Source organism: Suncus etruscus, chromosome 2, assembly GCF_024139225.1.
Source record: "Suncus etruscus isolate mSunEtr1 chromosome 2, mSunEtr1.pri.cur, whole genome shotgun sequence".
Lineage (NCBI taxonomy): Eukaryota > Metazoa > Chordata > Mammalia > Eulipotyphla > Soricidae > Suncus > Suncus etruscus.
Genome location: NC_064849.1, coordinates 19,871,335 through 19,899,280, shown reverse-complemented (window position 1 = coordinate 19,899,280; position 27,946 = coordinate 19,871,335). Strand labels below are relative to the sequence as shown.

Sequence of the window (27,946 nt, the reverse complement as noted above, 5' to 3'; positions counted from 1 at the left end):
AACGGTCAAATGAGTCTTTATCCTTTCAGAACACCTGGCTATAGAGAGTGTGTGTGTGAGCCTCTTCCATTAAACCATATCCCCAGTTCAAACAGAATTATCTTTTTAGTTTTGTTTTTGTTTTGTTTTGTTTTGTTTTTGTATCTTTGTTTTTGAGTCACATCCAGCAGCGCTCAGGGGTTACTCCTGGCTCTATGCTCAGAAATCGCTCCTAGAAGACTCGGGATCATATGGGATGTCGGGATTCGAACCACCGAACTTCTGCATGCAAGGCAAAGACCCTACCTCCATGCTATCTCTCGGGCCTCCTTTTATTTTTGTTTTAATTTTGGGCTCACACCTGGCAATGCTCAGAGATCACTCTTGGTAGTGATCAGAGAACTATAAGAGATGCCAGGAATTGAGCCATGGTCAGCTACATGCAAGGCCAGCACCTTAACCACTGTACTATCCTTATGGCTCTAAGAGATTTCTGTTTTATAATATTCTTACTGGTTTTGGCTTTTAACTTGCTCAGGGCTCACACACATACTCTCTATAGCCATGTGTGTTTTGAGACGATAAAGACTTATCTGACAGTTCTTCACAGCTTCAGCTACCCTCTGTCTCCCTCTTAGTGCTCTCAAATGTCTAGGAGCTGGAACAATAATACAGTGGTAAGGTGCTTGCCTTGCATGCAGCAAACATGAGTTCGTTCCCCGATATCCCATATGATCCCATGCACTGCCAGGAGTAACCTGCTGAGCACTGCTGAATTGCCCCACCATGCACTTGTCTTTGCATTTGTCTTTCCCAGCATTTGAGACCTCTCCTGGGCAGCCTCCCCTCCCTCCCCTTAGTCCCCTGCCCTTCCTGTCTTGACCCCAGCAAGGTCACTCCTGGGCTGTCAGCCAGGTATCCTTTCTGCATGGCCCTGAGGCCCTCACCCTGTAAGGTCTTGGGGTGCTGACTCTATGCTTCCTCCTCCAGCGCCTGACTACGTCCCAGCCTGGGGAGCAGAGGGAGACAGTTATGCAGGCCTACGTCAGCAATGACCTCCTGGACTGTCACAGTCACAGCCAGGTGAGTGGGCGTTCTCAGCTCCCCCCATTCCACCCTCACCTTCCCCCTGCACCCTAAAGGATAAGGTTTGATTTTGTGTTCACTAAGGAGCAGCACAAACTCCTCTGTCAGAAAGTGCATACTGGCCCCCATCTGAGGAAGAGGGGCCCATCCAGGAGGTGATAGGAGGAAGCTCTGACTTACCTCACCTGCTGCAGGGACTCTGGATAGCCTTGATTGCAGCACGTGGTCAGCTGTTCTCTGCTTCTGGTCTCTGTGGGGCTTCCCAGCTGACCACCAGGTGTCCCTGGCAGATATCTGGGTCATCTGTGAACTTTTCCTCCCTGACATGAGCTTTGTTCTAGAATTTTCCTTGAACATCTCTCGTTCCTGGAACTGGTACTCTAATGAATTATTTTTTTCTCTCCTGTTTTTCTTCTTTTTGGGGTGAAGGAGTACCCACACCCTGTGGTACTCATTCCTTACTCTTGGCTCTGCACTCAGTACAGTGGTGCTGGTGGGGCAAAGGGGGCCATGTGTGGTGCCAGGGATTGAACCCAGGTTGACCTCGTGCAAGGCAAATGCCCTACTTGCTGTACTAACACTCCGCACCCTCTCACACTGTTGTGGTTTTTGTTTGTTAGGTTTTGAGCCACTCCTGGCTCTGCTCAAATACCACTCCTGGCCAGGGCAGGGCAGGGCTCAGGCATTTTGCAGTGCTGGGTATTAAACCATTTCTTTTTTTTTTTTTTTTTTTTTTTTGGTTTTTGGGCCACACCCGGCAGTGCTCAGGGATTACTCCTGGCTGCTGGCTGTCTGCTCAGAAATAGCTCCTGGCAGGCACGGGGGACCATATGGGACACCGGGATTCGAACCAACTACCTTTGGTCCTGGATCGGCTGCTTGCAAGGCAAACATCGCTGTGCTATCTCTCCGGGCCCTATTAAACCATTTCTAAAGGCCAGCACCTTCCCCACTCTCTCATATCTCAGGCAGACAGTTTTCTGAAGTTCTTCTCTTTTCCCACTCAGTCTCACACTATTCTGAATTGATCCACCCCTGTTGGGTATGTGTCCATGTTAGAGGCTTGGCTTGGGTTTCTGGGGACCTTGGTGACCTCACAGCATTCACTGTTGAGGGATGGGAATAGTTAGGAATATTGCCAGCTGACAGAGCCCCAGTGAAGATGAGGATGGTCTTGCTACATAGACTGTCTCAGGAGTGGAGGGTCCATGAGCTGTGTCCTGCTACTCTGTCCTGCCTCCTCTTTGTGTAGAGGAATTCTGCTCCCCCTTGCCTTTTTGGCCCTTGAAAGAGTTCAGCATATGCCACTGTCCAGTAAGTAGTGTTGAGTCCTGGAAAGTCAGTGGTGTAAACCAGGCAACTCTTACTTCCCACTGCTGCCCACACCAGGTCATCCTGGGTTTTCACCCCATCACCAGATGGGGCTCCCACTGCCACATGCCTTCCTCGCTGTCCCCAAGTACTTAGTTTCTTTAGTGGGGAGTGGGTCTTAGGCTAAATCTGAAGGTACACTGGGACTAATCTGGGTTCTGTACTCACAAGGAACCTGTAAGTGCTCAAAGGACCATAAACAGTGCTGGGATTGAAGCAGGTTCAGCTGCATACTAGCTCTGTTCCTAAAAACTTAGAACCAACCTACTCATGTTCTCTGGGTGAGGTTTGGAGGGAGCAAAATTGAATGTTTGCCTTATTTCTCTTACTCCTGGAAAAACATCAGTAATGAGCAGAGCAAACAGTCTCTTTTTTTGTGTTGGTCCAGGGCTTTGCATATTTTTATCTTTTCCACTGAGGGGTCTGAATCAGTGATCTCCACCCCCATTGATGATATGACATCTGGAGTCACACACAGCCTTGGTCCTCATGCTTGCATATGGCAGTCTAAGGTCTGTGGTGCCAGAATTAGGCACAGCTCATGTGGATGGCATCAGGGGTCAAACTTACAGTTTCAAGAGTACAAGGCAAGGTGCTGTGCACTTCTTGAGCCCCCAGATAATATTTTTTTTACCAAGTCTCATACCCTGTCCTCTGGAAGTCCAGATTCTATGAGGTCACTTTGCCTCTCTCACTTTGGGTAAATTCAGGCATCATGGAACCTAATGGTTCCCAGAGGCAGCCATGTCTCTCACCTCCATTTCTCCTGCAGAGGACAGTGCTCCAGCTGCTGCACTCAAAGAGCGAAGCTGTGCGTCAGTACATGGCTCGGCTACTCAATGCTTTCGCTTCCCTGGTGGAAGGTGAGTTTTTCTCAAGAGAGCCAGGGTTTTTGCATTGGCTCTGTGAGGAGATGAATGGGACGGACGGGATGGATAGAGTGGATGGGATAGATGAGATGGATGGGACGAATGGGATGAACAGGATGAATGGGACAGACTGGAGGGATGGGGCAGGTGAGATGAATGGAATAGATGGGATAGGTAGGACAGACAATCCCTCCCTAGGCCCTTAGCCGTGACACATCTCTGCTCTTCTCTCTCGTTTCTCACCCCATGTCCAATGTTTTTGTTGTTGTTGTTGTTGAGTTTTTGCAGAACCAGTTCTAGAGGTTTTTGGAGGTTTTATGTTGTAGGCCCTCTGCTTTGTAGCAGAGAACATTTTAGACACTGCCAGGGCAGTATATAGGTAATAATGCTCTTTCTCCAATTGTCTGGGAGAAAAAAATAAGCTTGCAGGAAGATTTGATTCTGGTCCCAACCAGCCCTGTAGCCTTTTTTTTTGGAGGTTTTGGGCCATACCCAGCAGTGCTCAGGGATTACTCCTGGCTGTCCACTCTGAAATTGCTCCTGGCAGGCTTGGAGGACCATATGGGATGCCAGGAATTGAACCCGGGCCCATCCGGGTTGGCCGCGTGCAAGGCAATGCCCTACCACTGTGCCATCTCTCCAGCCCCCCTATAGCCTTTTCTTAAAAATGTTTATTTTGAAGTCACAACTGGTGATCCTCAGGGGGTTATTCCTGGCTCTGAATTCAGGAATTACTCCTAGTGGTGCCTAGGGATCATATGTTTTGCCAGGAATCTCACCAGGCTGACCACATGTAAGCAAACGGAATCTAACCTACTGCACTATTTCACTAGTCCATTTTCATTTTCTTTTGATTTTGATTTTGATTTGGGGGCCACATCTGGTGGTGCTCAGGGCTTACTCTTGGCTCTGCACTCAGGGATCACCCCTTTCAGGCTCAGGGGACCAGATTGATCCGGGTTTACCACGTGCAAAGCAAGCACCCTCCCCATTGTACTATCATTCTGGTCCCCATGGACATGTCTAGGAGCCAGAGGTACGAGCCAGAGGTTCCCTTGGTAGCCTCTGTGATGAGATCTGAGGGGTTCTTTAGCTGCAGTTACCCTTGCCCTGTACCCTGTTCATTTGACTTTAGATTCAAGCTTTCTGGTAAAGGATAGGGCCACCCTGGGAACCAGTGGGTTACAAGGAGGAGGTTACTAGCCTCTGAACATTGGTGAACAAAAAGCTTGCAAAGGAGACGTGTCTTTAATATACCTTAGGGGCTAAAATGACAACTTTATTATTACTTTTTTTTTTTTTTTTTTTTGGTTCCTGGGTCACACCCAGCAGCGCTCAGGGGTTACTACTGGCTCTATGCTCAGAAATCGCTCCTGGCAGGCTTGAGGGACCATATGGGATGCCGGGATTTGAACCACCATCCTTCTGCATGCAAGGCAAATGCCTTACCACCATGCTATCTCTCCGGCCCCCTAAAATGACAACTTTGCATATTGTTCTACATAAAGCTTTTTTGTGGGTTTTCTCTGATCCCATCCAGGTCGCCTCTACCTCGCCCAGAGCCCTAAAGTGCTGCGGATGCTGGAGGAAAGGCTAAAGGAGGAAGACAAGGACCTTATCACCCGGGAGAACGTTCTGGGGGCCTTGCAAAAGTTCAGCCTCAGGTGCTGGCCATGCAGCCGGGTCCTACACCTCCTGTGAAATAGAGTTGTGGGCTTTCTTGACATCTGTTTTGTTTAGATTTAGTCCAAGTATTGCTCACAAGGCTACAGATGCTCCTCACTGATTCTGAGGGGAGCCAGTTCTTTTTATTCTTCCCCAGGTTTTGTGTCACACTCAGGGCTCAGGGCTTACTCCTGGCTCTGAACTCAGGGGTAATTCATGGTAGGGATTGAATTCAGGCCAGCCGCATATGAATCTGGTGCCCTGCCCACACCGTTATCTTTCTGGCCCAGGCAGTCTTCTGAGATGCAGCCTATTTCTCCATCACTCATTCCATTCTCACCCAAACTCTGGGGAAGAAAAAAAAGGTCCTGCTTGCTAGTCCTTGCAGATGAGGCCCAAATACCTTGAGCCTCTTTCTCTCACAGGCTATGGGAGTCCTACCCATGGGAGCAGTGATGGGGTACTGGGTGGTTCTAGGGATGTGGGCTGGGGCGGTTGGGTCTGTCCATGCATCCAGCACCACCTCATGTCTAGGCCCTGAACCTGCTGTGGAACTATCTACATGAAACCAAGAAACTAGACTCTGAAATCTGGGATCCTCCCAAGAGCGTTTCCATGTTTCACATGAGCAGCTTGAGTGACTTAGCTTTATGCACCCCAAATCTCTGCCAAATGAAGAGTGCAAGTCAATGCTTATTCATGCACTGAGGGAGCTAGAGGCCATTCCACTGAACAGCAGAGGATGCCTCAGACCAGGTTAGAAGGTTCCTTTTAGGCCTCCTGGCCAGTGGCCTATGTAGCCTCTCCAAGTTGGGTACACCCTGGGCACACAAACTGGTTCCCTCCCTCATTGGCCTGGTGATATGTTGCTTTGTATTGCCAAAGAACATTCCATTGTTTAGACCATTTCTTGCTTCTCAGTTTACCTGGTGATGATGGCTATTTGGGGTATTCACCCTGGGACTATTTACGCAGGGACTGGCATCTGAGTCCCTTTGTGGACATGAGCTTTGCTTCCTCCTGGCAGAGAGAGCTACCTTAGTTGCCAGATCACTAGCTCTGGTTCCCTCGTGTCAGCTCATGGCCTCCCTTGCCAAGTTTGCAATCTAGAACCTTCAGGCCTCTTGTGAATGCACTTCTTTCCCCCAATGTGTTGGTTTTTGAGTGTTCCTCAGGCCCAAGACCACTTTCCAAGAGCAGAGGTTTTGGGGGAGAGGTGGGTGCTCCCTCTGCTGCATCCAAGCCGCTGAAAATGTTCCCCTCATTCTGAGCATGGAATAGCCCTGTTAAGACTTCCTCAATCCAGGAGCTGGAGCGATAGCGCGGTGGTAGGATGTTTGCCTTGCATGTGGCAGATCCAGGATGGACCTGGTTTGATCCCCGGCGTCCCATATAGTCCCCCTAGCCAGGAACAATTTCGGAACACATAGCCAGAAGTAACCCAAGTGTTACTGGGTGTGGCCCAACAACAGCAACAATAACAACAACAACAACAAAAGGGGCTGGAGAGATAGCATGGAGGTAAGGCTTTTACCTTGCATGCAGAAGGTCGGTGGTTCGAATCCTGGCATCCCATATGGTCCCCGAGCCTGCCAGGAGCAATTTCTGAGTATCGAGCCAGGAGTAACCCCTAAGCATTGCCAGGTGTGACCTAAAAACCAAAAACAACAACAAAAAAAAAAAAAAACAAGACTTCCATAGATTGAATGATACCCATGTTCCTGTGAATTGGCAAATACAACTTTACTCCATGTTTACTGCTCTGAAAAGGTTCTAGAAATTCAATAATTAACCAAAAAAAAATTTTTTTTTTGTTTTTGGGTCACACCTGACGGCACTCAGGAGTCGCTCCTGGCTCTGTGCTCAGAAGTCATTCCTGGCAGGCTTGGGGAACCATATGGGATGCCGGGATTTGAACCGGGGGCCATCCTGTATTGGCCGCATGCAAGGCAAAATGCCTTACTGCTGTGCTATCACTCTGGCCCCTAAATAGCATCTTCTTTTTTTTTTTTTTTTTTTTTTTTTGCTTTCTGGACCACACCCCTGGGACACTCAGGGTTACCTGGCTATGTGCTCAGAAATTCGCTCCTGGTTTGGGGGACCATATGGGACTCTGGAGAATCGAACGCAGTCCATACTAGGTTAGCACATGCAAAGCAAACACCCTACTGCTTGCGCCACTGCTCTGGTACCTAAATAGCATATTCTTATGGTAAAGAGATACTTCCTCCTGGAAGTGCAGGTATTTGTTGCCAGGTCTCCTCCTCCTCCGAAGGGTGACTTAAGCTTTTCTATTGGGGAATAAATTTACTTCATGTGGCTCCCCTGGCCCCTCAAAGATGTAGAAGTAGCGAGGCTCTAACCAGGAGTGTGACACCTTTGTGGAACTGTGGTTACCACTTCCCAGCCTTTCTCTCACCAGGTTCCCTGACTTTATTTCTTCCTGAGACTCCCACCCCTGCTTGTCTACTGGTTGGACCACTGGTCTTATGCTCTACCCTGAGCTTATGTAATTTTTCCCATATGTCCACTTGCCATTGAGAATTGGTCACTTTTTAATTTAATTTAATTTAATTTTATTTTATTGGAGAGGGACTATTTCTAGCAGGAATAATTCCTAGTGGTGCTCAAGACTTCCTGAGTTGGGCTATTTCTGTCAGAGGGTGTAGGGGGTGGCATTGGGCTACTTTGGTTCATGCAGAAAGGGGAATCTGGGTCCTCCTCCCCCTTTCTGAGAAGGCTACCATGGAATCAGCCTGGACTGTGCTACCTGGGAAGTATTGTCTTCCATTCATTTCTTTTAGAGCTTGGTGGAGTAGGGCCATTTTTCTGTTGAGAAGATAGCAGCAGTGGGTGGGAGACTGCTGGGTTTTCTGGTGGTAGGGTGGAGGTGCCACTTTTAAATCATGCACTGGAAACTATCAGAGATGACCTTCTCTGCCTTATCTTCTCTAAGCCCTACCCACAGCCACAGGGTGACATGTGTTTCCATGTCATTGGGCTCACAGCCTGCCCTGACTCAATTCTCTCTGCCCCTGTCCTTACCCCAGCATGTTAGCACCTTCCCAGTCCCCATGCTATTTGCTGCCCACCCTCAGCTCTCACTGACCAGCCTTTTCCTCCAGGCGCCCACTGCAGACAGCCATGATCCAAGATGGCCTCATCTTCTGGCTGCTAGAGACACTAACGGAGCCCGACTGCCTGTCCGACTACACGCTCGAGTACGCCGTGGCCCTGCTCATGAATCTCTGTCTCCGGAGTGCAGGTGCGGGTGTCCCTGGAGACAGGCACAGAGATGGGGGGACAAGGCACAGACAGACCCTGCTCACAAGCCTCTGCTTCAAGAGTGCATGTCCAGGTGCCTATGGGGTCAGAGTCACTGACTGTGATGGAGGGAGGAACTGGAGTTGCTCCTCTAGCCTCAGAGAGCAGAAACAGGCACATGCTGGGAGCAACTCAAGCTGAGCTCTGAATCTTATTTGAAAGCTGAGCTTATGGCCCCACATTTGATGGGACTAGCTTGGCAGGGCTCCTGGCCCCTGATCACAGCACCCAGACTTGGGGCCCCTCCTTCTGACTTCAAGTTGGGTGGAGATGTGTTCTTGACGCCTTCCTGTAAGTTCCTTCCACAGCCAGTCCCAGTACCTTGGGGTGGAAGTGGCTTCTCCTGGAGAGGTGCCTGCTCCAGCCTATGACTGCCCCAGGCAGTGTGGGAAGGCCCCAGAGAGGGAGAGTACTGTTGGGCCCTTTCAGTCCTAGCCCTGAGCTAGGTTGTCAAGTTACATTCTGCATCAGAGTAATCCTATTCCATTCAGCTTTTCTCCTTCTCACTAGGCAACTCACTGTGGTGGTGGGAGGAAGGACACTTGGGGTCCTTTGCTGCTCAGTGTGAGGGTTTCCATTAGCGGGGCTTCATTTAGGCCTTAAGTGCAAGCTCAGCAGCATTGGGTTTTATCAGTAATAACCAAGACACCTCCTCGAGTGCCCCTGAGGTCACAGGCCTTCCTGTTGTGATGAGAACCCAGCTGGGATCCAGCCAGGCACCCACCAGCTCCCACCACACCTGTACAGAGGGGCTGCAGTCCCCCAGCGTGGGTGGCCGCCTCATGCTTGCCCTGCTGTCTCGGTCCTAAAGGGAAGAACATGTGTGCCAAGGAGGCTGGCCTCGTGCTCAAAGTTCTCTCGGATCTGCTGGGCCACGAAAACCACGAGGTACCCACCACCCATTGATTATAGATGTTCCTTCGCTCCCAAGTCATTCAGAGTGGGCGAGCTTTGGGGCTGGTGTCAGGGCCATGCTTCGTATCCCCCCTCAGCACCTCCCCAGGCCCGTGTTCCCCCCTGCAGTGTTTCCCGCATGGTTGTGTATGCACCTGAAAGGGGAGTGTTGTGTGTTGTCTGAGTATGGTGTGCTTCGGTATGTATATGAACCTGCATGTGAGTATATAAATATGTGTGATATGTTTGCCAGTGTGGGTGTGTGTGTGTGTTGATCATCTGTGTGTGTCTGCATATGCTTGAGTGTTGTGTTGATGCATGTTTCTGTGTTAAGTATGTATGTGTATGTGGGTGTCTGTGTGTATGTGGTACACTGTGCCAGGTGTGTCCATGTGATTGTGTGTGTCTGTGGTACATGGTGTTGTATGTGAGAGCATGTGTTGCTATGCTCTAGATAACCATGACCCTTATTTTCAAGGTCTTTCTGGGTATTTTCCCTTTAGTTCATGAACTTTCACTACTTCAAAACAGCCCATGGTTGGCACCCTTGTTTTTTGAGGGGGATCCACATATGATGGTGCTTGGGGACTAAACCTGAGTTCAGTGCTAGAGACCACTGCCAAGGATTGAAACTGGGGCTCCTGCATGCAAAGCCTGCACCGACTTTTTTTTTATTTTTTGGTTTTTGGGTCACATCCGCCTGCGCTCAGTCGTTACTCATGGCTCTATGCTCAGAAATCGCTCCTGGCAGGCTCGGGGGACCATATGGGATGCCGGGATTCGAACCACCGACCTTCTGCATGCAAAGCAAACACATTACCTTCATGCTATCTCTCCGGCCCCATGCACCCACCTCTTTAAAATAGAGGTGTTTGGAGACCAAAGTGATAGTACAGTGGGTAGAGCATTTGCCTTGCATGCTTCCAACTCCAGTTTAGTCTCTAGCATCCTATATGGTCCCCTGAGCACCAACAGGTATGGCCCTAAAACAAACAGATATTGGTAAATTATGAGCAAAAACTTCCCCACAATATTATTATTGTCTTTATAATTCTCCCATAAATGTGTCTGCCAAAAACATGGCCTCCCTCTGAGTGGTTTTAGTCTTCCCCTCTCTGTGCTGTAGCATGCCGTTCCTGTTTGGTTTATGCCAATCCCTTTTCAACTACCTTGCCCATCCCCCATCCCACTAGACCATGTGCTTCTTTAAAGTTGGTGTGTACAAAAAGTTGGTATTTTTGTTTGCTGTATTTTGTTTTTGGACCACACTTGGCATTGTGGCTTTGCACTCAAGTATCACTCCTGGAAGGCTTGGGGACCATGTGGGGTAATGGGGATCAAACCTGGGTCAACTGCATGCAAGGCAAATGTGCTATCTCTCTAGCCCTGTGATAATGTATTCTAGGCATGTAAACGTATATTAGGTTTTCCTGTTTTTCTTTGTTTTGGGGGGCCACACCTGGCAATGCTCAGGAGCTACTCCTGGCTTTGCACTCAAGAATCATTCCTGGCATCTGAGTTACAATATGGGATGGAGATCAAATCCAGGTTGGCCAGGTACAAGGCAAGTGCCTTTCCCACTGTGCTCTCTCTCCAGCCCCAGAGAAACAAGTGTGAAATAAGCTGTTTTAGGTGAGCGACATAGCTCAAGTGGGAGAGCACAAGCAAGGCCATGAGTTTTTTGTTTGTTTGTTTGTTTGTTTTGTTTTGTTGGTTTGGTTTTGGTTTTTGGGTCACACCTGGCAACGCTCAGGGGTTATTCCTGGCTTTACGCTCAGAAATCACCCCTGGCAGGCTTGGGGGACCATATGGGATGCCGGGATTCAAACCATCGTCCTTCAGCGTTTAAGGCAAACGCCCTACCTCTGCGCTATCTCTCGGCCCTGGCCATGAGTTTTTTTTTTTTTGTTTTTATTTAGGGCCATGCCTGATGGTGCTCAGGACTTACTGAGCTCTTGCTCAGTGATTACTGCTGGCAGATATTGGGGATTGAACCTAAGATTCAGCCACGGGCAAAGCAAGCACTTGAGGTTGATGCTCAGTACTGCATTGTTTCTGCAGATACGCTTGTTGTGTCTAGTACCAAAGTATGGGGAACAGGCAGAAAGCTGAGACTAGGGCATGCATGTACCCCAGCATCAGTAAAGGCTCCTGGACTGGGGTTATAGTCTGGATCAGAGCTTTCAAGGGCAGGAACTGGCCCATGCATATTGCTGTGGTGGAGAAAGGGCAGTAGGAAGGCCTGGCTGAGGACAGTGAGGGTTCCTGGCCAAACACCCCAGGGTCCCATACCTCTCCCAGCAGCTTAGGGCTTCCAGAGAAAGGGACTCTGCTCAGTGGGGAGATGACTGATTCCATCCTTGGGGTAGAAGTAGCTGACTGTCAGATGTTTGGACTCCAGGTAGGACTGGGCAGTGAGGAAGACCAGGTCACTGTCACAGGCAATGGAGCAGGGTGTGAGGTGATGAGTCTGAAAAAAAAAAAAGTCCCCGGGTTGGAGTGATGCACAGCTGAAAGGACATTTTCTTTGCATTATGAGGCAGCCCAGATTCAATCCCCAGTATCCCATATGGCCCCCAGAACCAGGTAAGAGTGATTCCTGGGGCTGGAGAGATAGCATGGAGGTAAAACATTTGCCTTGCATGCAGAAGGATGGTGGTTCGAATCCTGGTATCCCATAGGGTCCCTCGAGCCTGCCAGAAGCAATTTCTGAGCATAGAGCCAGGACTAACCCCTGAGCGCTGCCGGGTGTGACCCCCTCCCCCAAAAAAAAAAGAGTGATTCCTGAGCACAGAGCCAGAAATAAGCCCTGAGCATCACAGGTATGATCCAAAAATTGAAAAAGAAAAAATAAGTCTGGGCCCGGAGAAGTGGCGCTAGAGGTAAGGTGTCATCCTTGCAAGCGCTAGCCAAGAAAGGACCAAGGTTCGATCCCCCAGCGTTCCATATGGTCCCCCCAAGCCAGGGGCAATTTCTGAGTGTTTAGCCAGGAGTAACCCCTGAGCATCAAACGGGTCTTTACCAAAGAGATCAGGTCTGTGTAAGATGCAGGTCAGCCACGGCTGTTTGACACGGGAGTTCAGAGACTCAGCACTTGGAGGATCTTGGCACTGTCCCTGGGACTCACCTACATTGCTTAAAAACTCTCTCCCTAATGGGGTGTGTATGTGGGGGGGTGGTGCTGTGAGTCCCAGGGGTGTCTATGACCAGATGTTCCTCTTGCAGATCCAGCCTTATGTGAATGGAGCCCTGTACAGCATCCTCTCTGTCCCGTCCATACGCGAGGAGGCCCGGGCCATGGTAAGACCAAGTCTCCCCATGTCCCAGAGGATTGCCAGCCTTATTTCAGGAACTTCTCAGCAGATTTAGCTGGAAGAAATGTTTTTAAAAATATAAATGGCTCTCTTAAATTTGGAGCTTTGGGAACACTTAGGGATTTTTCAAAACTAAGAAAGAAAATGATCGAGGTGCTAGAAAGATATAGGGTAGGGGTTTAGCTCTTCATGTTGCAAGCAGCTAACCTAGGTGCAATCCCTGGTACCTCAAATGGTTCCCTGCTGTAAGCAGCTTCTGTCTTACAGCACCAGTGCGATTTCAGTGAATCCACTTCAGGGAGAGTGGGTTACCTGGACCAGCGTACGGAGAAATATGAAATATGAAATAAATGAAACCACACACAGAGAATGTGTAGTTAGGAGTGCAACAAGTTTATTTTCCAAACAAGGGGTCTTATAGGGGTAAGCCAGTCACAGGTGAAGAATAATCACAATCACAAAGCAATATACAACCTAAGCTATGGGTGTGCTCACAAAAACTCCAAGTTACAAAGGAGGTCACAACCCCTGAGCACAGAGTTAGGAGTACTAAGTCCTGAGTATGTTGGGTTTTGGATATGGCTCAAAAACCAAAATGGTAAAAAGAAAGAAAAGAAAGGAATTGAGTAAGGAAAAGCATCTGTTAGTCAGATCATGTCACGGGGAGATTCTTGAGGACTCTGGACTCCCTTCTGTGTCTGCTCCATCCCCTCACCCTGGTGGGACAGGACAGTAGTGGGTACCATTGCGTGAACTCAGTCAGCCTGTCCAGCAAATCTAGCAGTTAGTGTGTGTGAGTCTATGCATAGATTCAAAGTCTGGAATAAGCCTGAGTGATTAGCACCTTATGTCAAGATGACAAGTGTTTCTTGGAGCTAATCAGCAAAACCACAAGCATTTCCCCTTTTTCCTTCCAGCATGGAAACAGATTACTAATTGCTGGTGTGCATTAAATGCTATGACAACATATTCCTATAGTCAAAACACAGGCTCACTTCCTTTTAAGGCAAACAGAACATGTTCTTCTACTTGGCTCAGATCACCTGGAATTGCTAAATCTAGAATTACAACCATTACACAGATATAATAGTTGATTTCAAAATCTCTGTGATCTCCACGAGCAATGGAACTTAATTTCTACTGTTTTCCTAGTGGAGGTTTAACCCAGAAAAAGAGAATGTGGTTCAGTTCTTTATGGGGTTTATTCTGGCACAAGAGGGGCAAGTCTGGAAGGGTGTGGGACTGGAAGTGATGACTCTCAGGGAACCACATGGCAGGGTAGAGGGTGATGGTGCAGAGAGCCTTTGGTGGAGCTTTGAGATTTGGGTCAGCAGAAAATGAAGAAGGGGCGCCACTCCCCCAAGGTTGTACATATATGTAGCTGGAGTCTCAGAAAGAGAAGCAGAAAGGAAGTGGGGTTGGGGAAGCATGGAAAAGTAATGATGGGCCAGGGTGATAGTATAGCAGGTAGGTCATTTGCCTTGATGTGGCCAACCTGGGTTTGATTCCCCGGCATCCCATATGGTCTCTCAAGCCTGCCAGGAGTAATTTCTAATTTCTGAGCATAGAGCCAGGAGTAACTCCTGAACACCGCTGGGTGTAGCCCAAAGAACAACTAAAAAAAGAAAAGAAAAGGGGGGGAGGGAGGGAGGGAGGGAGGGGGGGGAGAGAGAGAGAGAGAGAGAGAGAGAGAGAGAGAGAGAGAGAGAGAGAGAGAGAGAGAGAGAGAGAGAGAGAGAGAGAGAGAGAGAGAGAGAGAATGACAGAATGCTGGGAATCCAAATCTCTGAAACTCTGGGATGGCAGAGAGCTGCGGTACTGCCCTGTCTGTCCCAAAAGGCCTGTGTCCTGGGTCTGTCACACACACACATACACACACATACACACACGCGCGCCAGCCACTAAAGTGATTCAGTCCCGGTTATCTACTTTATTTTCTTTTTTGGTGGACTTGGGCACACCCAGGGTGCTCAGGGCTATTCATGGCTCTGGTGGTGATGGTGGACTTGCGGTGCCAGGGATCATACCAGTATCTCCACGTGCAAGACAGGCACCTTGACCTCTGTGCCATTGCTCTTGTCCCTACTTTATCTTTCAGTGAACTTGGAGTAATTTGAGTTGTCTTCCTCACATAATGTAGTTGAAGAAACATCTATGAGTAACTAAGTCATTTATCCAAGGATACAGTTAGTTCCCCGAAGAGCTTGGATAATAATCCATCTCTAACTTTTCTAGAAGGCATCACTCAGCTTTACTTGGTCAGGTTTCACTTTGTCCCAAGCTGTGCTCCACACAGCTTTGATTCAACAGGAGCAATTGTTTCTAAATTGGCCTGCACTAAAGAAAGGGAACCTTTCATGGTGGCTCCTGTAACTAAAAAGTCCAGGAATAAACTCCAGGCACAAGTTGATTAATATGATGTGCATGTCCATGTTCCTCTGGACTCTGCTCTCTCTGCTTTGGACATTAGTCTGACCCACTTTCAGGAGAGTAGCAGAAAAGTCCCTCAGCAGGTGAACCTGCATACTTAACCCTTTGAGGGAATCCTGCTTAAGGGAGCCCCCCCCTTTTATTTTGTTTTTTTTTGTTTTTGTTTTTGTTTTTTTTTGGTCACACCTGGCAGTGCTCAGGGGTTACTCGTGGCTCTGTGCTCAGAAATGCCCCTGGCAGGCACAGGGGACCATATGGGATGCCTGGACTCGAACCACAGTTGTTCTGCATGAAAGGCAAATGCCTTACCTCCATGCTATCTCTCTGGCCCCAAGGGAGGCCCTTTCTTAACCCAAGGACTTTTCTGCCTTCTTTTTTCTTTTCAAATAAAAAAAAAAATTCTGGGGGAAAGAGAAAGAAAGAAAGAGAGACATTTCTTCATTTCCCTGGTTTCTGTCAGAGTTAAAAATTCTGATGGTAGTGTTTTGTAATAAAGTATAATATAGTGCCTTTATAGTTCTACTGATAGAAAAAATGATAACTGGGGCTTGGAAAAATAGTACAGCAGGGAAGGTGCTTGTCTTGCATATTTCCAACTCAGTTTATCTCTGGCATCTCATTTGGTCCCCTGAGCACCTCCAAGAGTGGTCCCTGAGCACATAGTGAGGAGTACCCCTGAGCATTGCTAGGTATGACCCAAAAACTGAAAAAAAAAAAAAACCTTCTGTTTTTAGACCACACCAGGTGACATTCAGAGGTTACTCCTCCTGGCTATGTGCTCAGAAATCGCTTGGGGGACCATAGGGGACGCCAGGGATCGAACCCAGGTCTGTCCTGGGTCAGCCACATGCAAGGCAAATGTCCTGCTGCTATGCTATTGCTCCTGCCCCTGAAAAAAATAACTTTTTTTTTTAGTTTTGGGGTCACATCTGGTAGTGCTCAGGGGTTACTCCTGGCTCTATGCTCAGAAATCACTCCTGGCAGGCTCAGGGGTTGATATGGATACCAGGATTTGAACCACTGACCTTCTGCATGAAAGGCAAATGCCTTACCTCCATGCTATCTCTCTGGCCCCGAAAAAAATAACTTTTAAAATGATGTTCTATATGTTTATTTCTATGATCACTTTTTGGAAATGATATTTGGCCCTAAAAATCTAGAAGGGGGCCGGAGTGGTGGTGCTAAAGGTAAGATGTCTGCCTTATGCACGCTAGCCTAAGACTGACCACGGTTCAATCCCCTGGCATCCCATATGGTCCCCAGGCCAGGAGCAATTTCTGAGCACATAGCCAGGAGTAACCCCTGAGTAACACCGTATGTGGGCCCAAAAACAAAACAACAACAACAAAAAAAGTCTAGGGGGCCGGGTGGTGGCGCTAAAGGTAAGGTGCCTGCCTTGCCTGCACTAGCCTTGGACGGACCGCGGTTCGATCCCCCGGTGTCCCATATGGTCCCCCAAGCCAGGAGCAACTTCTGAGCACATAGCCAGGAGTAACCCCTGAGCGTTACCCGGTGTGGCCCAAAAATCTAAAAAAAAAAAAAAAAAAAAAAAAAAGTCTAGAAGGCAGTGTATAAATTTAGGGAAAATAAGCAGAAAAAAATTTATAATAGTTTTTTTCCTCAGTATATTATAATCAGGTAAGATAATCAAGAAGATTTCGTGATGAATTATAACAGAATATTTATATAAAATATAAATTTATGGGGCCGGGAAGGTGGCGCTAGAGTTAAGGTGTCTGCCTTGCAAGCGCTAGCGTAGGACGGACCGCGGTTCGATCCCCCGGTGTCCCATATGGTCCCCCCAAGCCAGGAGCGATTTCTGAGCGCATAGCCAGGAGTAACCCCTGAGCGTCAAACGGGTGTGGCCCAAAAATCAAAAAAAAAAAAAAAAAAAAAAAATAAATTTATATAAAATATTTATATAAAATATTGAAAAGAGACTGGAGCAGTGGCGCTAGGGGTAAGGTGTCCCATATGGTCTCCCAAGCCAGGAGCGATTTCTGAGCACATAGCCAGAAGTGACCTCTGAGTATCACCGGGTATGGCCCAAAAACAAAAACAAAAAAATACTGAAATAGCTTTATATTTACAAGTCCTCTCCCCATAAAATCTGCTTTTGAGGGGATTACATACAGTTGCCCCTTGAGAAGAGCCCCCTAGAACTGACCGAGCTGTCTCCTTTCCGGCAAAGGGCATGGAGGACATTCTGCGCTCCTTCATCAAGGAAGGCAGCTCCGAGATGATCCGCCAGATCGAGTTCATCATCGAGCAGCTCAGCTCAGGTACATGCCAGGTCACCCTCTTTGCATCCTCTTGCCCACCCTGACCTGACTCTCCTGGGGATCAAACTCTGGTTCCTACCACATGGCCCACAATTCCACCTCCAAGTCCGGAGTCTCCCCAGCCCACCAGAGTTTCTGACAGGGACATTCTTGTCTTCTTAAACTCATTCTAGAAGGCACAAGTGACCCTGCTACTGAAGCAGCCTCCCCTGCAGTAAAAGGACTTTATGTCCTGTCCCAAAGTCAGGCTGGTGGGGCCGGAGCGAGAGCACAGTGGTAGGGCATTTGCCTTGTACACGGCTGACCTGGGAGAGACCCAGATTTGATTCTCAGTATCTCATATGGTCCCCTGAGCTTATCAGGGCGATTTCTGAGTGCAGAGCTAGGAGTGCCTGAGTGCCACTGAGGATGGCCCAAAAACAAACAAACAAACAAACAAACAAACAAACAAACAAACAAACAAAAAACCAGTCAGGCTGCTGAGCACCTTAGTTTTCCTCCCCAGCCTTGACTCATATGAGCACAGAACAAAATGATCCTTCAGTTATGTGACAAAATAGGAAAATAGAGAATGTGCTTGCCTTGTACATGACTGACTTGAATTTGATCTCCATCATCCCATATGGCCCCCAGGTACCACCAGGTGATCCCTGAGACCCAGGAGCACTGCCAGGTGTGACTCAAAGACAAAATGAAACAAAATAGGGTTCTAATAGAGGATGGAAACAAGGTACAGGGAGGGTCCTGGGGAAAGTGGTCCTTTTCTGCTCCAGCTTGCTGCTGAGCCCTCTGGGGTTAGGACTCTTCAGAGCCTCTATTTTCCATCCCCATCCACACATCCCATGCTCCATCTCTAAGCTGGGCCAAAAAGTGCCTAAATCTGGACCTCTTGGTTACCTCACAAGTGTCTGAGCAGTTCTGTGGCCCAGGGACAGTGAGGTTCCCAGAACTACTTCCCTCAGGCATTCTCAGCTTTGAAACAAAGACATTTGAACATTTGCATGGAGGACCTCTCCTCCACTTCCTGCTGCACCCCAATAAACCAGTGAACCCCTATGTAATGGAATTGACAGGTATTGGCAGTGATGCCCAGGACCAGAAGATCTAGAGACATTTCTGGCTCTGTCTCCATGTGGGACTTGACAGCATGAACCGAGTCATAGCTAGAGAGGGAAGCAGCATTTAGAGCTCAGCTCAGCTACCTGGAGCCTCTCACAAACATTCAAGTCCCATTTTCATCCCACAGCCTTTTCCCAGTACTTTGAGGCCCTTCACTCCACTGGGGGAACCCGAGGGAGCTCTGGCTGGTAGAAATGGGCCTCACTTGGTGGCCATGAGGAGCCTGTGAAGACCTCTTCCTGGGAAGGAGGTCATACCTCTGGGGCTGGGCAGGAGCTGCAGAGTTGGCACTCAGGACAGGAAGGGGCTGGGCACTGCAGTGTGCATTTTAGAGGGCACCACATGTCAGCATAGGGCAAAGGTTGTGTAGACACAGGAGCAGAACAGGGCGAACACCCATGCCAGGTGGTATATGCATGGCCCTAATCCCTGGTCATTGCCCTTTCTCTCTGATCATCCCTAACAGTGATAGGAACAACAAGGGGAGTTGCTGAAAACAGAAGCCCTGAAACTTGGGGCCCCTTCTTCCTCCTACATCCCTGTGTCTCAGACCAGCACTGAGGCACATCCCTGGTCAGGCTCCCAGCCCTGCCATCAGTCAATGTTTATCATCCTGAGATGCCGAGCACGTCCAGTTCTCAGTGAAATGCAAGTGAGCTCAGGAAGAGGGGACTGTTCAGTAAAGGAGTCCAACTCTGTGACACCTGCAACATAGCCTGCCTGGGCCAGGGAGCTGAGTACTTGAGGCTATGAAGTCCTTCTCCCACCAGTCACTTGAGGACATGGTGATTTGGATACTGTTATCCACATGCAGAAATAGGCTTGTTCTCTGGTTGTTCCCTCATGTATCCATGTGGGAACTTAAACTCTGTGAGGAGCCAGAGCAATAGCACAATTTGCCTTGAATATGGCCAACCTAGGTTCAATCCCCAGCATTCCATATAGTCCTCTGAGCAATGCCAGAAATGATTCCTGAATGATTCCCCAGAACTGGGTCTTCTCTTGCCGACCAGGGCTGCTGATCCACCATCCACCATCCCCAGTATTTAGTTTTTCACTGATGTTTCTTTCCTTCAGAAGAGATCCCTGATGGTGATCTGGAATCTGATGATGATGAAGAAGATGACGATGATGAAGTAAGTCAGAGTTCCCAAAACCACATGAAACTTTGTGCCAAGTCTATTCTGAGTTTCATTTTTGCCTTAAAATTTTAGTGTGAGGGGCCAGAGAATTAGTGCAGTGGGGACGGTGTTTGCCTTGTACATGGCCAACCCTGACCTCTGGCATTTATATGGTCCCTTGACAACCTCCTGGGATGATTTTTGAGTGCAGAGCCAGAATTAATTCCTGATCGTTGCTGAGTATGGCCCCAAAGCAAAACAAAACAACAACAACCAAATTTAGTGTAGGGGCCAGAGATAGTACAACATATAGGTCATTTGCCTTGAATGTTGATGACCTGGGTTTGAGCCTAGCTAGCCTATATGGTTCCCCAGGCTCGCCAGGAGTAATTCCTGAACACAGAGCTAGGAATAGGAATAACCCCTGAGCATCATCACTAAGTGTGGCCCAAAAGCCTAAAATAAATGTTAGTGTGAGGGCCCAGAGAGATAGCACAGGGGTCCAGAGATTAAGGCAAATTGCCTTGTACACAGCAAACCATAAACACCTCCAGCTCAGAGTCAGGAATATCTCTGGGGACCACTGGGTGTGGCCCCAAAGCAAATAATATGGATCTTCCCTCCAGAAATGGAAACCTTCAATCTGCTGCCCTTTCTCCCTGCTCTGTGATTTGGTTAGTAGAGCTACACCTCACTGAGGGTGTCTGTGACCACTTCTTCAATTCCCCAGCCCCTCCTGGCCTGTTCCCACAGGCCTCTTACCCCTGGGCCTCACTGTATCCAGTTTGAACTTATGACGAGGGAACCACCAGCCCTTTTGCTGGACTGAGTCTCTCAACTATTTTTATTTTTATTTTTTAGTGGTTTCAGGCCACACCCAGCAAATGCTCAGGGATTCCTTCTAACTCTGCAGTCAGGAATCACTCTTGGCAGGCTCAGGGGACCATATAGGGTGCTGGGGATTGAACCTGGGTCAGCCACATACAGACAAACACCCTACCTGCTGTACCAGCTCTCGGCCCTGTTCTTATTTTTAGGGGTGTTTTATGAGCTATACCGCAGTGCTCAGGGCTTATTCCTGGCTCCATGCTCAGAGATTGTATATACCTGGCACAGCTTAGGGTACCATATGGGTTCCTGGGGACTGAATACAGGACAGCTTTGTACAAGGCAAGTGCCCTCTCTTTCTCCAGACCCTCACCTGGATTCTTTTAGAGGATGGGGGTTCAGAAGTCATATGGATATAAAGGACGGGGGTTTCCTAAAGATTCCATTGGGCTGTAGATACATTTTTTAGGTGATGCTAAATTTTCCTGTTGCTTTCAAGAAAGCATCTGAGAGGCCAGGGTAAGAGCTGGATGGTGCATTCCTGAGTACATGCTTTTCTTGGGTGCTCAGTGGTTGTAAGGATTTATATTTCTCTTTTACTTGGTGGTGTGGGGAACAGAGGATTACTTGTGGAACAATTACTCTGAAGTGGATGCTAGACGTATATTTGTGGTTTGGGTCCCCAATTCACAAGGTGTCTAAAGGCCAAGTTTCTTTTTTATCTTGTTTTTTCCTTGGAGGTGGGGGTTGGGGTCATACCCAGTGGTGCTCAGGGGTTACTCCTGGCTCTTGAGGTCAGGAATCATTCCTGGCAGGCTCCATATGGTGGACCATATGGAATGCCAACTATCAAATCCTGGTTGGCTTCGTGCAAGGCAAACACTCAATCCTCTGTACTACCATTTCTGTTCCTTGATGGCATCTACTCGGGTAGCTAGCCCTTCTCAAAGCCCCCAGACAGCACCCACCACCCTCCGATCTGTGGGTGTCCCTTTTCTGGAGACCTCTGCACCTGCACTTTTCCTCTGTGGCCTGTAGGTGGCACCAACAAGCATTCGTGCTCTCACTTTCCTTCCCTCCCAGATTCTCCTTTTCTAAGGTGGATCCAGAGACCAGAGGTCACACAGAGTTGATGCAGCTGGGCCTGCTTACAACAGGAATATGCAGAGTTTTCGTAGGAAAGGGAAGATAATGAGTGCCTTTGATGTTGTGATCAGCCCCGTTTCTGTACAGCTGCCCAAGTTTCTATAATACAATAGTCCTCACTCGCACGCAAATGAACAGACACAGCTGTGTTCCCATAAAACTACATATATGGACACTAGCATTCAGTTTGTACCATTTTAATGTAATTTTAAATAAAATGTTAAATATGGGAGCCCCAAAGAAATGGTGTGAAGGTTAAGGTGTTTACCTTGCACTCGATTTAGGCCTCAAGACCCCATTTAGTCCACCCAACCCCCACCAGGAGTGATCCCGCAGCACAGAGGATGGCCAGGTGTGGCCAGACTACCAATGACATAAAACTGTAAAAATCCTTCCTGGTTTACTGCCTGTGGGCCATGTTGGCCTTTGGGGAAAGATCCTGGCCTTGCTTCAGTTTCCTTATAACCTTTGTGACTGACCCTTCAACACTGTTCTGAATGACAGTGAGAGCTGATGATATCTTTATTATCTTAGTCTGGTAATTTTCACTTTCATGTCCGAAAGTTCTCACAAGACTTTCCCTTCCTGTGTTATCCTTTTGGATCCTCTGATATCCTGTGTTGTCTATCCTATGTCTTTCCCCTGTTTATTATGTGTAAGGAGTTTGGGGGTGGTTTTACTTGTTGGTTTAATTTTTGTTTTTGCTGTTCATCCCTTTGATTTTTGTAAAAAAAAAAAAAAAAACTTGTGAATTTTCTTTAATCTGATTCAATGATGGGAATCCTGGAAATTTCCCTATAGAAGCAATTATAATTGTAAATTTGGGAGGTGAATTTTCCTGGGGAAGAAAGTCTAGGCCTTTTCTCCTTGGGTTTCTTTTCTGTGAGTCTCCTTCATTGCTCCCAGATGGATAGGGTCTGTCACTTCTCTGTGGTCCCTGCATGTGGCCCTCAGATGAGCTCAGTTCTGACCCTTCTTTCTTCCAGTGGCAGCTTCAGAGCTCTGGTGTCAAGGGCTCCATCCCTCAACCCTTACCTCCTTACCCCATGCTAACCCCAAGCTCAAGTTGTTACCCACACTTGTGCCCACCTGGCAATATGGGCTGGTTACAGTAGCTCCTCAATATTGACGGATTTGCTCCAGCAGCTCGGGGGACCAGGAGAACAGAGACATATTCTGGATGTGTCCTGACAGGGTGAGATTCAGTAAACAATGGCTGGGGCTGCAGAGAGGGGGTATGGGACCTTTGTGCCCCCTCAGTGTCTTCTCTCCCAACTTCCTGCCCTGAAACTCCAATTCTGCTTGGGGGATTTGTGTGGAGGCCTCCGTGCCAGCAGTGTGTGTGTTAACTAGTCCCTTCTTAGAGAATGGGAGGAGGCAGCGAAGTGAAGACTTGCCATCAGGGCTTCATTTCCTTAGCCTTCATCCGGGGAGTTCTTGCCTTCAAGCAGAAAAGGATCGCAAAGTTCTTATCACTGAGGAAATAGCAGGTGTGAAGGGACCTGGGCAGGTGCTGGGCTGGGCAGAGACCAGCATCCAGGCACGATTTCTTCCTTATCAGCCATCATGGACGCAGATACTGAGGCTGCCTGTTAGGTTTCCCGTGTGACGTAGGGTTTAAATATCCAATCACCCAGATGTTAGCACAACCACACACCACCTCAGGATACGTTTTTTTGGGTGATCCTAGTTACTGAACATCACTAACTGAGGCAGGATTGTGTCCTTACCATGAATCACAAGATCACAGTTACCACAGACAAAGAAATAGGTAGGTCTATCCTTTTTCTGGCATATGTGCATTTCTTCACTGAACTTTTATCACAAAGGTAGTGTTGGTAAACATTTGCTGTATGGAGACAGGGAGTAGGAGGGCAGCAGTTAAGGTGCTGGTCTTGCTCGGTGCTGGTCTTGCTCACAGCCACAGTGTGATCCAAAAACAAAAAAAAGCAGTACAAGAGACTGGAGAATAGCATGAGTTAGAGCATTTGCCTTGCATGCAGAAGGACGGTGGTTCAAATCCCGGCATCCCATATGGTCCCCCGAGCCTGCCATGAGTAGAGCCAGGATATGCATACTCCTGCATAGAGCCAGGAGTAACCCCTGAGTGCTGCCAGGTGTGACCCAAAAGCCAAAAAAAAAAAAAGGCAGAACAAAAATTTGTTGTAGTAACTGGAATTTCCAGAACTTTCTAGAAAGGCTCTTGCTGGGAAACAAGGCAGTAAGGGTCAAAAGGGTGTGGCGTATGGGGCCCCTCTTGACTCTGTGCTGCCCTCGCGCCAGCAGTTTCAGGCTCCATGGGACCAGGTGGTAGGACACAGAGGACCCTCACAGGGGTTTCTGTTAAGAAGAGAAAAGTTGGGGCCGGAGAGGTAGCATGGAGGTAAGGCATTTGCCTTGCATACAAAAGGTCGGTGGTTCGAATCCCGGCATCCCATATGGTCCCCTGAGCCTGCCAGGAGTGATTTCTGAGCATATAGCCAGGAATAACCCCTGAGCGCTGCTGAGTGTGACCCCAAAACCAAAATAAATAAATAAATAAATAAATAAATAAATAAATAAATAAATAAATAAATAAATAAATAAATAAAGAGAAAAGTTAGGGCTGGAGAGATAGCCCAGTGGTAGGGCATTTGCCTTTCATGCAGCCGATCCAGAACGGATCGTGATTTGAATCCCAGCATCCCATATGATCCCCCGAGCCTGCCAGGAGTGATTTCTGAGTGTAGAGCCAGGAATAACCCCTGAGTGCCACCGGGTAATACCCAAAAACTAACAAGTGGAGAAAAAAAATGAGAAGAGGAAAGTGAGCCATGCCCAGATTAAAGGCTCGTTTCTGACAGCATATGCACTTCTCTGCCCTCCCACCCCACAACGGTAGTCATGGCAAACCAGAGACAGAATAATGAGCTTTTGGGGGCCTTTATCTCACCTGTCACCTTACAGAAGATACTTTTTAATTAAATACTTAGATCCAGAACAAAGATAATGGAGCCACTGTTTACATTTGGCCGCTGAGCTGAGCGATCTTGGAGATGGAGTGGCTGCCGTGGCCCCTCTCTCAGCCAGCTGGGATCACCCTACTGCCTGCCCACCCGCCTGCCTATCTTCTGTGCTCCTCTTTTATTTCTCCCAGAGTAATGGCAAGTTCTGCTGGATCAATAGCTAGACAGACATGTACTTAGGCACCCAAATTGCAGGATACCAAGGTAGTGTTAGGTGACCAGCCTCCAGAGAAAGGACATGGCCCAGTGACACAAGTGAGTAGCATGATTCCACTTTGGGAAAAAGTGGATAAACCAATAGGCCCAGAGTCAGAGGAAGGGACATGTTCCTGTGTGGCCAACGTAGCAGGAAGGTGTGGTGGAAAATTCCAGCCTGTTGTATAACAGCCCTTGAGGGGACTGACTGATGGAGGGATGGAGGATGAGGTCTTTCTCCTCCAGCTCGGACCACGCATCTGCCACCCTGCTCAGCCGGTGATTCTGAGGTGAAAGCTGTCAGGATTCAGAAGATATCAGCTTTATTCAGTGGATAAGGCTGAAGCAAAAAGCCCCAGAATCAGCCCCAGAAAAAAGCCCTTGCCTTCCACAGACCCTTGCTTTTATACATCAGAATCAGGTACCACCCTAGGGTGGGAGCTGAATGCCAGGGTAGGGCATAATCATTGATCAGGGCAGGATCAGCAACATAATAATCTCATGAAAATGTTTACATACATAACACCAGCCTTGCTGCTGACACTGGAAACCTCCCATGGGGGCAGGGATGTGTCCCATGTCTCCAAAGAGAAATGAAAGCTGTGGGGCAGCCTAGACCCCGGCTGGGGTTTGCTGCATCCTTGTTCTCCACAAAGAGAAAGCACAGTAGGTCAGGATGCTGGGGGGAGAGGCTACAAGTAGGAAAAAAAGAGTGGGGCAGTTCAATACAGGGGTTCCCTGTTTCCTGAATCATTTCCTATATTCTTGGGGTCCACAAACTCCCCGGGGAAATCAGCCCTTCTTGCCCCAGAGAGGATACTCCCTTCCCAACTGGGACCATCTGATGCACTACTCTACTTACGTAAACCTGCTATTCAGGCTGGCAAAGCCCCAGGGGGGTAATCACAAAACCCTGACAATTCCCTCAAATGCTGCAGTTTGAGGCTTAAGTAGCCTTAAGTATCTCTGTAGGAAGAGACTAAAGTCCCCTACCCCCATGTTTTTCTAAATGTCCCTATAAAGACCCTTTAGCAACATAGGCAAGCACAGCTGGCCCCCAAGATGGTTCTCCTTTGACACTTTTCTTTTTTTTTGGGCCGGGGGGGGGGGGGGGGCACACCCGGCGTTGCTCAGGGATTACCCCTGGCTGTCTGCTCAGAAATAGCTCCTGGCAGGCACGGGGGACCATATGGGACACCGGGATTTGAACCAACCACCTTTGGTCCTGGATAGGCTGCTTGCAAGGCAAACGCCCGCTGTGCTATCTCTCCAGGCCCTCCTTTGACACTTTTCTTCCTTTGCAACTCCTCAGATTTAAGCCCTTCACTTATTCATTGTTTCTGCACAAGTATCTAAGGGCCTTACAGTAGATTGTCCTGGGAAATAAGGGAAATAACAGGGGTGGGGTTGTGGAACCAGAGGCAGAGAACAGAGGCCAGGAGACAGGACATCACGGACAGTACTGGCCTTGCACACAGCTAACCTGGGTTTGATCCCCAGCAGCACATATGCTCCCCCAAGCACCACCAGGAATGATTCCTGAGTGCAGAGCCAGGAGTAAGCCTAAACACAGTTGGAGTGGCCAAAAAAAAAAAAAAAAAAAGAGCGAGAGGGGCCGGAGAGATAGCACAGCGATAAGGTGTTTGCCTTGCATGCAGAAGGATGCTGGTTCGAATTCCGGCACCCCATATGGTCCCCTGAGCCTGCCAGGGGCGATTTCTGAGCGTAGAGCACTGCCGGGTGTGACCCCCCCCCAAAAAAAAAAAAAAAAAGCGAGAGATAAGTGGGTCAAAGTATACAAGTGGCAACAGGAAGAGCTACTGGAATTCCATATTCTCAGAGGGCAGGAGAAGGTCCACATTAGTCATGTGGTGGAGAAGCCAGAGAGGAAGCACTTCCCTCACCTGTGCCCTGAGTATGCTGTCACTGCTGAGAAACCCACATCAGCCACCTGAGAAATGTCCACACATTCCTAGGACTCTGACGCGCACAGCAATATACACATAGTCCCTGCATGCTTTACTTTTTTTTTGGGGGGGGGGGAGGGGGTTTGGGCCACACCTGCCGGCACTCAGGGATTACTCCTGGTGCTGCGCTCAGATATCACTCCTGGCAGGCTCAGGGACCAGTTGGGATGCCCAGAATCCAACCCAGTCCTTCCCGGGTTGGCTGTGTACAAGGCAAACATCCTACCACTGTGCTATTGCTCTGGCCTTTCAATATTTATCTTGCAAGATAAGATAACAAAGCTATGCAAGTGCAAGTACACACAGAACTGCCTTCCCCTCTTATTCATATTTCCTAGAAATTCCCTGAAGCCACTCAGCATTGCTAAGGGTTCATTTTAGTGAGGTGCAAATAGTGTTTTCCAGAGTTTTGCCACTTCAAACACTACTACAGTAAAAAGGAAAAAAAACTTTGTGAATATATTCTTATTTACAGTGATTGTATTCATATGGGCTTTAGGTGTCAGGTTGACCTGTATGTGGAGTTTTTTTTTGTTTTATTTTTGCAGGTAGGGTTTGAGGCCATACTTAGCAGGGCTCAATGCTTGCTCCTGGCAGAGTTAGAGAGATTGTATGTGGTGCTAGGGATTCAAACCTAAAACATGCAAGGCAAGCGCCTAACCCATACGTGAGGTAGGGCATTTGCCTTGCATGCAGAAAGGTGGTGGTTCAAATCCTGGCATCCCAGATGGTCTCCCGAGCCTACCAGGAGCGATTTCTGAGTGTAGAGCCAGGAGTAACCCCTGAGTGCTTCCGGGTGTAACCCAAAAACCAAATAAAAAAAATCTAAATTTTAAATTTTAATTTGAAGTGATAAGGACTAAACCCAGGACCTCACACATGCAAACCAAGTATTCTATTTTTGAACAACATCTCTGACCTATAACTAAAATCTAAATATTGGCTTTTACAGAATATTGGTTTTACAGAAAAGAAAACATACGTTTTGTTTATGAAAGGTTTGAAGTTACTGGTCTCAAAGTTTGATTTCTGAACACTGTTGCACTCTTAAAAATTCTTGAAGAGGGATTAGAGCAACAGCACAGCTGGTAGGGCATTTGCCTTGCAAGCGGCTAACTCGGGTTCAATCCCAGCATTTCATATGTGTGGGTGTACCTATTTGTAACCCTGAAACCCACCCATTTCTGGGAGGGGTCTTGGGAACCGGATAGTAGGTGTAACCTTACCTGCTAGACCCTCCCATTCCTGGGAGGGGTCTGGGAAATGTTAGATAAGGCTTGGACCAAGGGAATTCGGCCCTTTTGGCTTTTTGCCCTTTTTGGCTCTTTGCCCTTTTTGCGCTGCTGTGCGC

At 48.2% G+C, this 27,946-nt stretch overlaps 1 protein-coding gene across 1 annotated transcript in view; it reads left to right on the top strand.

The window, feature by feature from the left end:
* The window catches only part of ARMC9 (armadillo repeat containing 9), an 88,592-nt gene that overhangs the window by 21,049 nt on the left and 39,597 nt on the right, over window positions 1–27,946 (top strand). Inside the window, exons 12-19 of the mRNA XM_049769356.1 lie at window positions 970–1,062; window positions 3,209–3,299; window positions 4,846–4,969; window positions 8,096–8,235; window positions 9,106–9,182; window positions 12,414–12,488; window positions 17,124–17,214; window positions 19,411–19,469. Coding sequence (XP_049625313.1) covers window positions 970–1,062; window positions 3,209–3,299; window positions 4,846–4,969; window positions 8,096–8,235; window positions 9,106–9,182; window positions 12,414–12,488; window positions 17,124–17,214; window positions 19,411–19,469 — 750 coding nt within the window. The remainder of the gene's footprint in view (window positions 1–969; window positions 1,063–3,208; window positions 3,300–4,845; window positions 4,970–8,095; window positions 8,236–9,105; window positions 9,183–12,413; window positions 12,489–17,123; window positions 17,215–19,410; window positions 19,470–27,946) is intronic.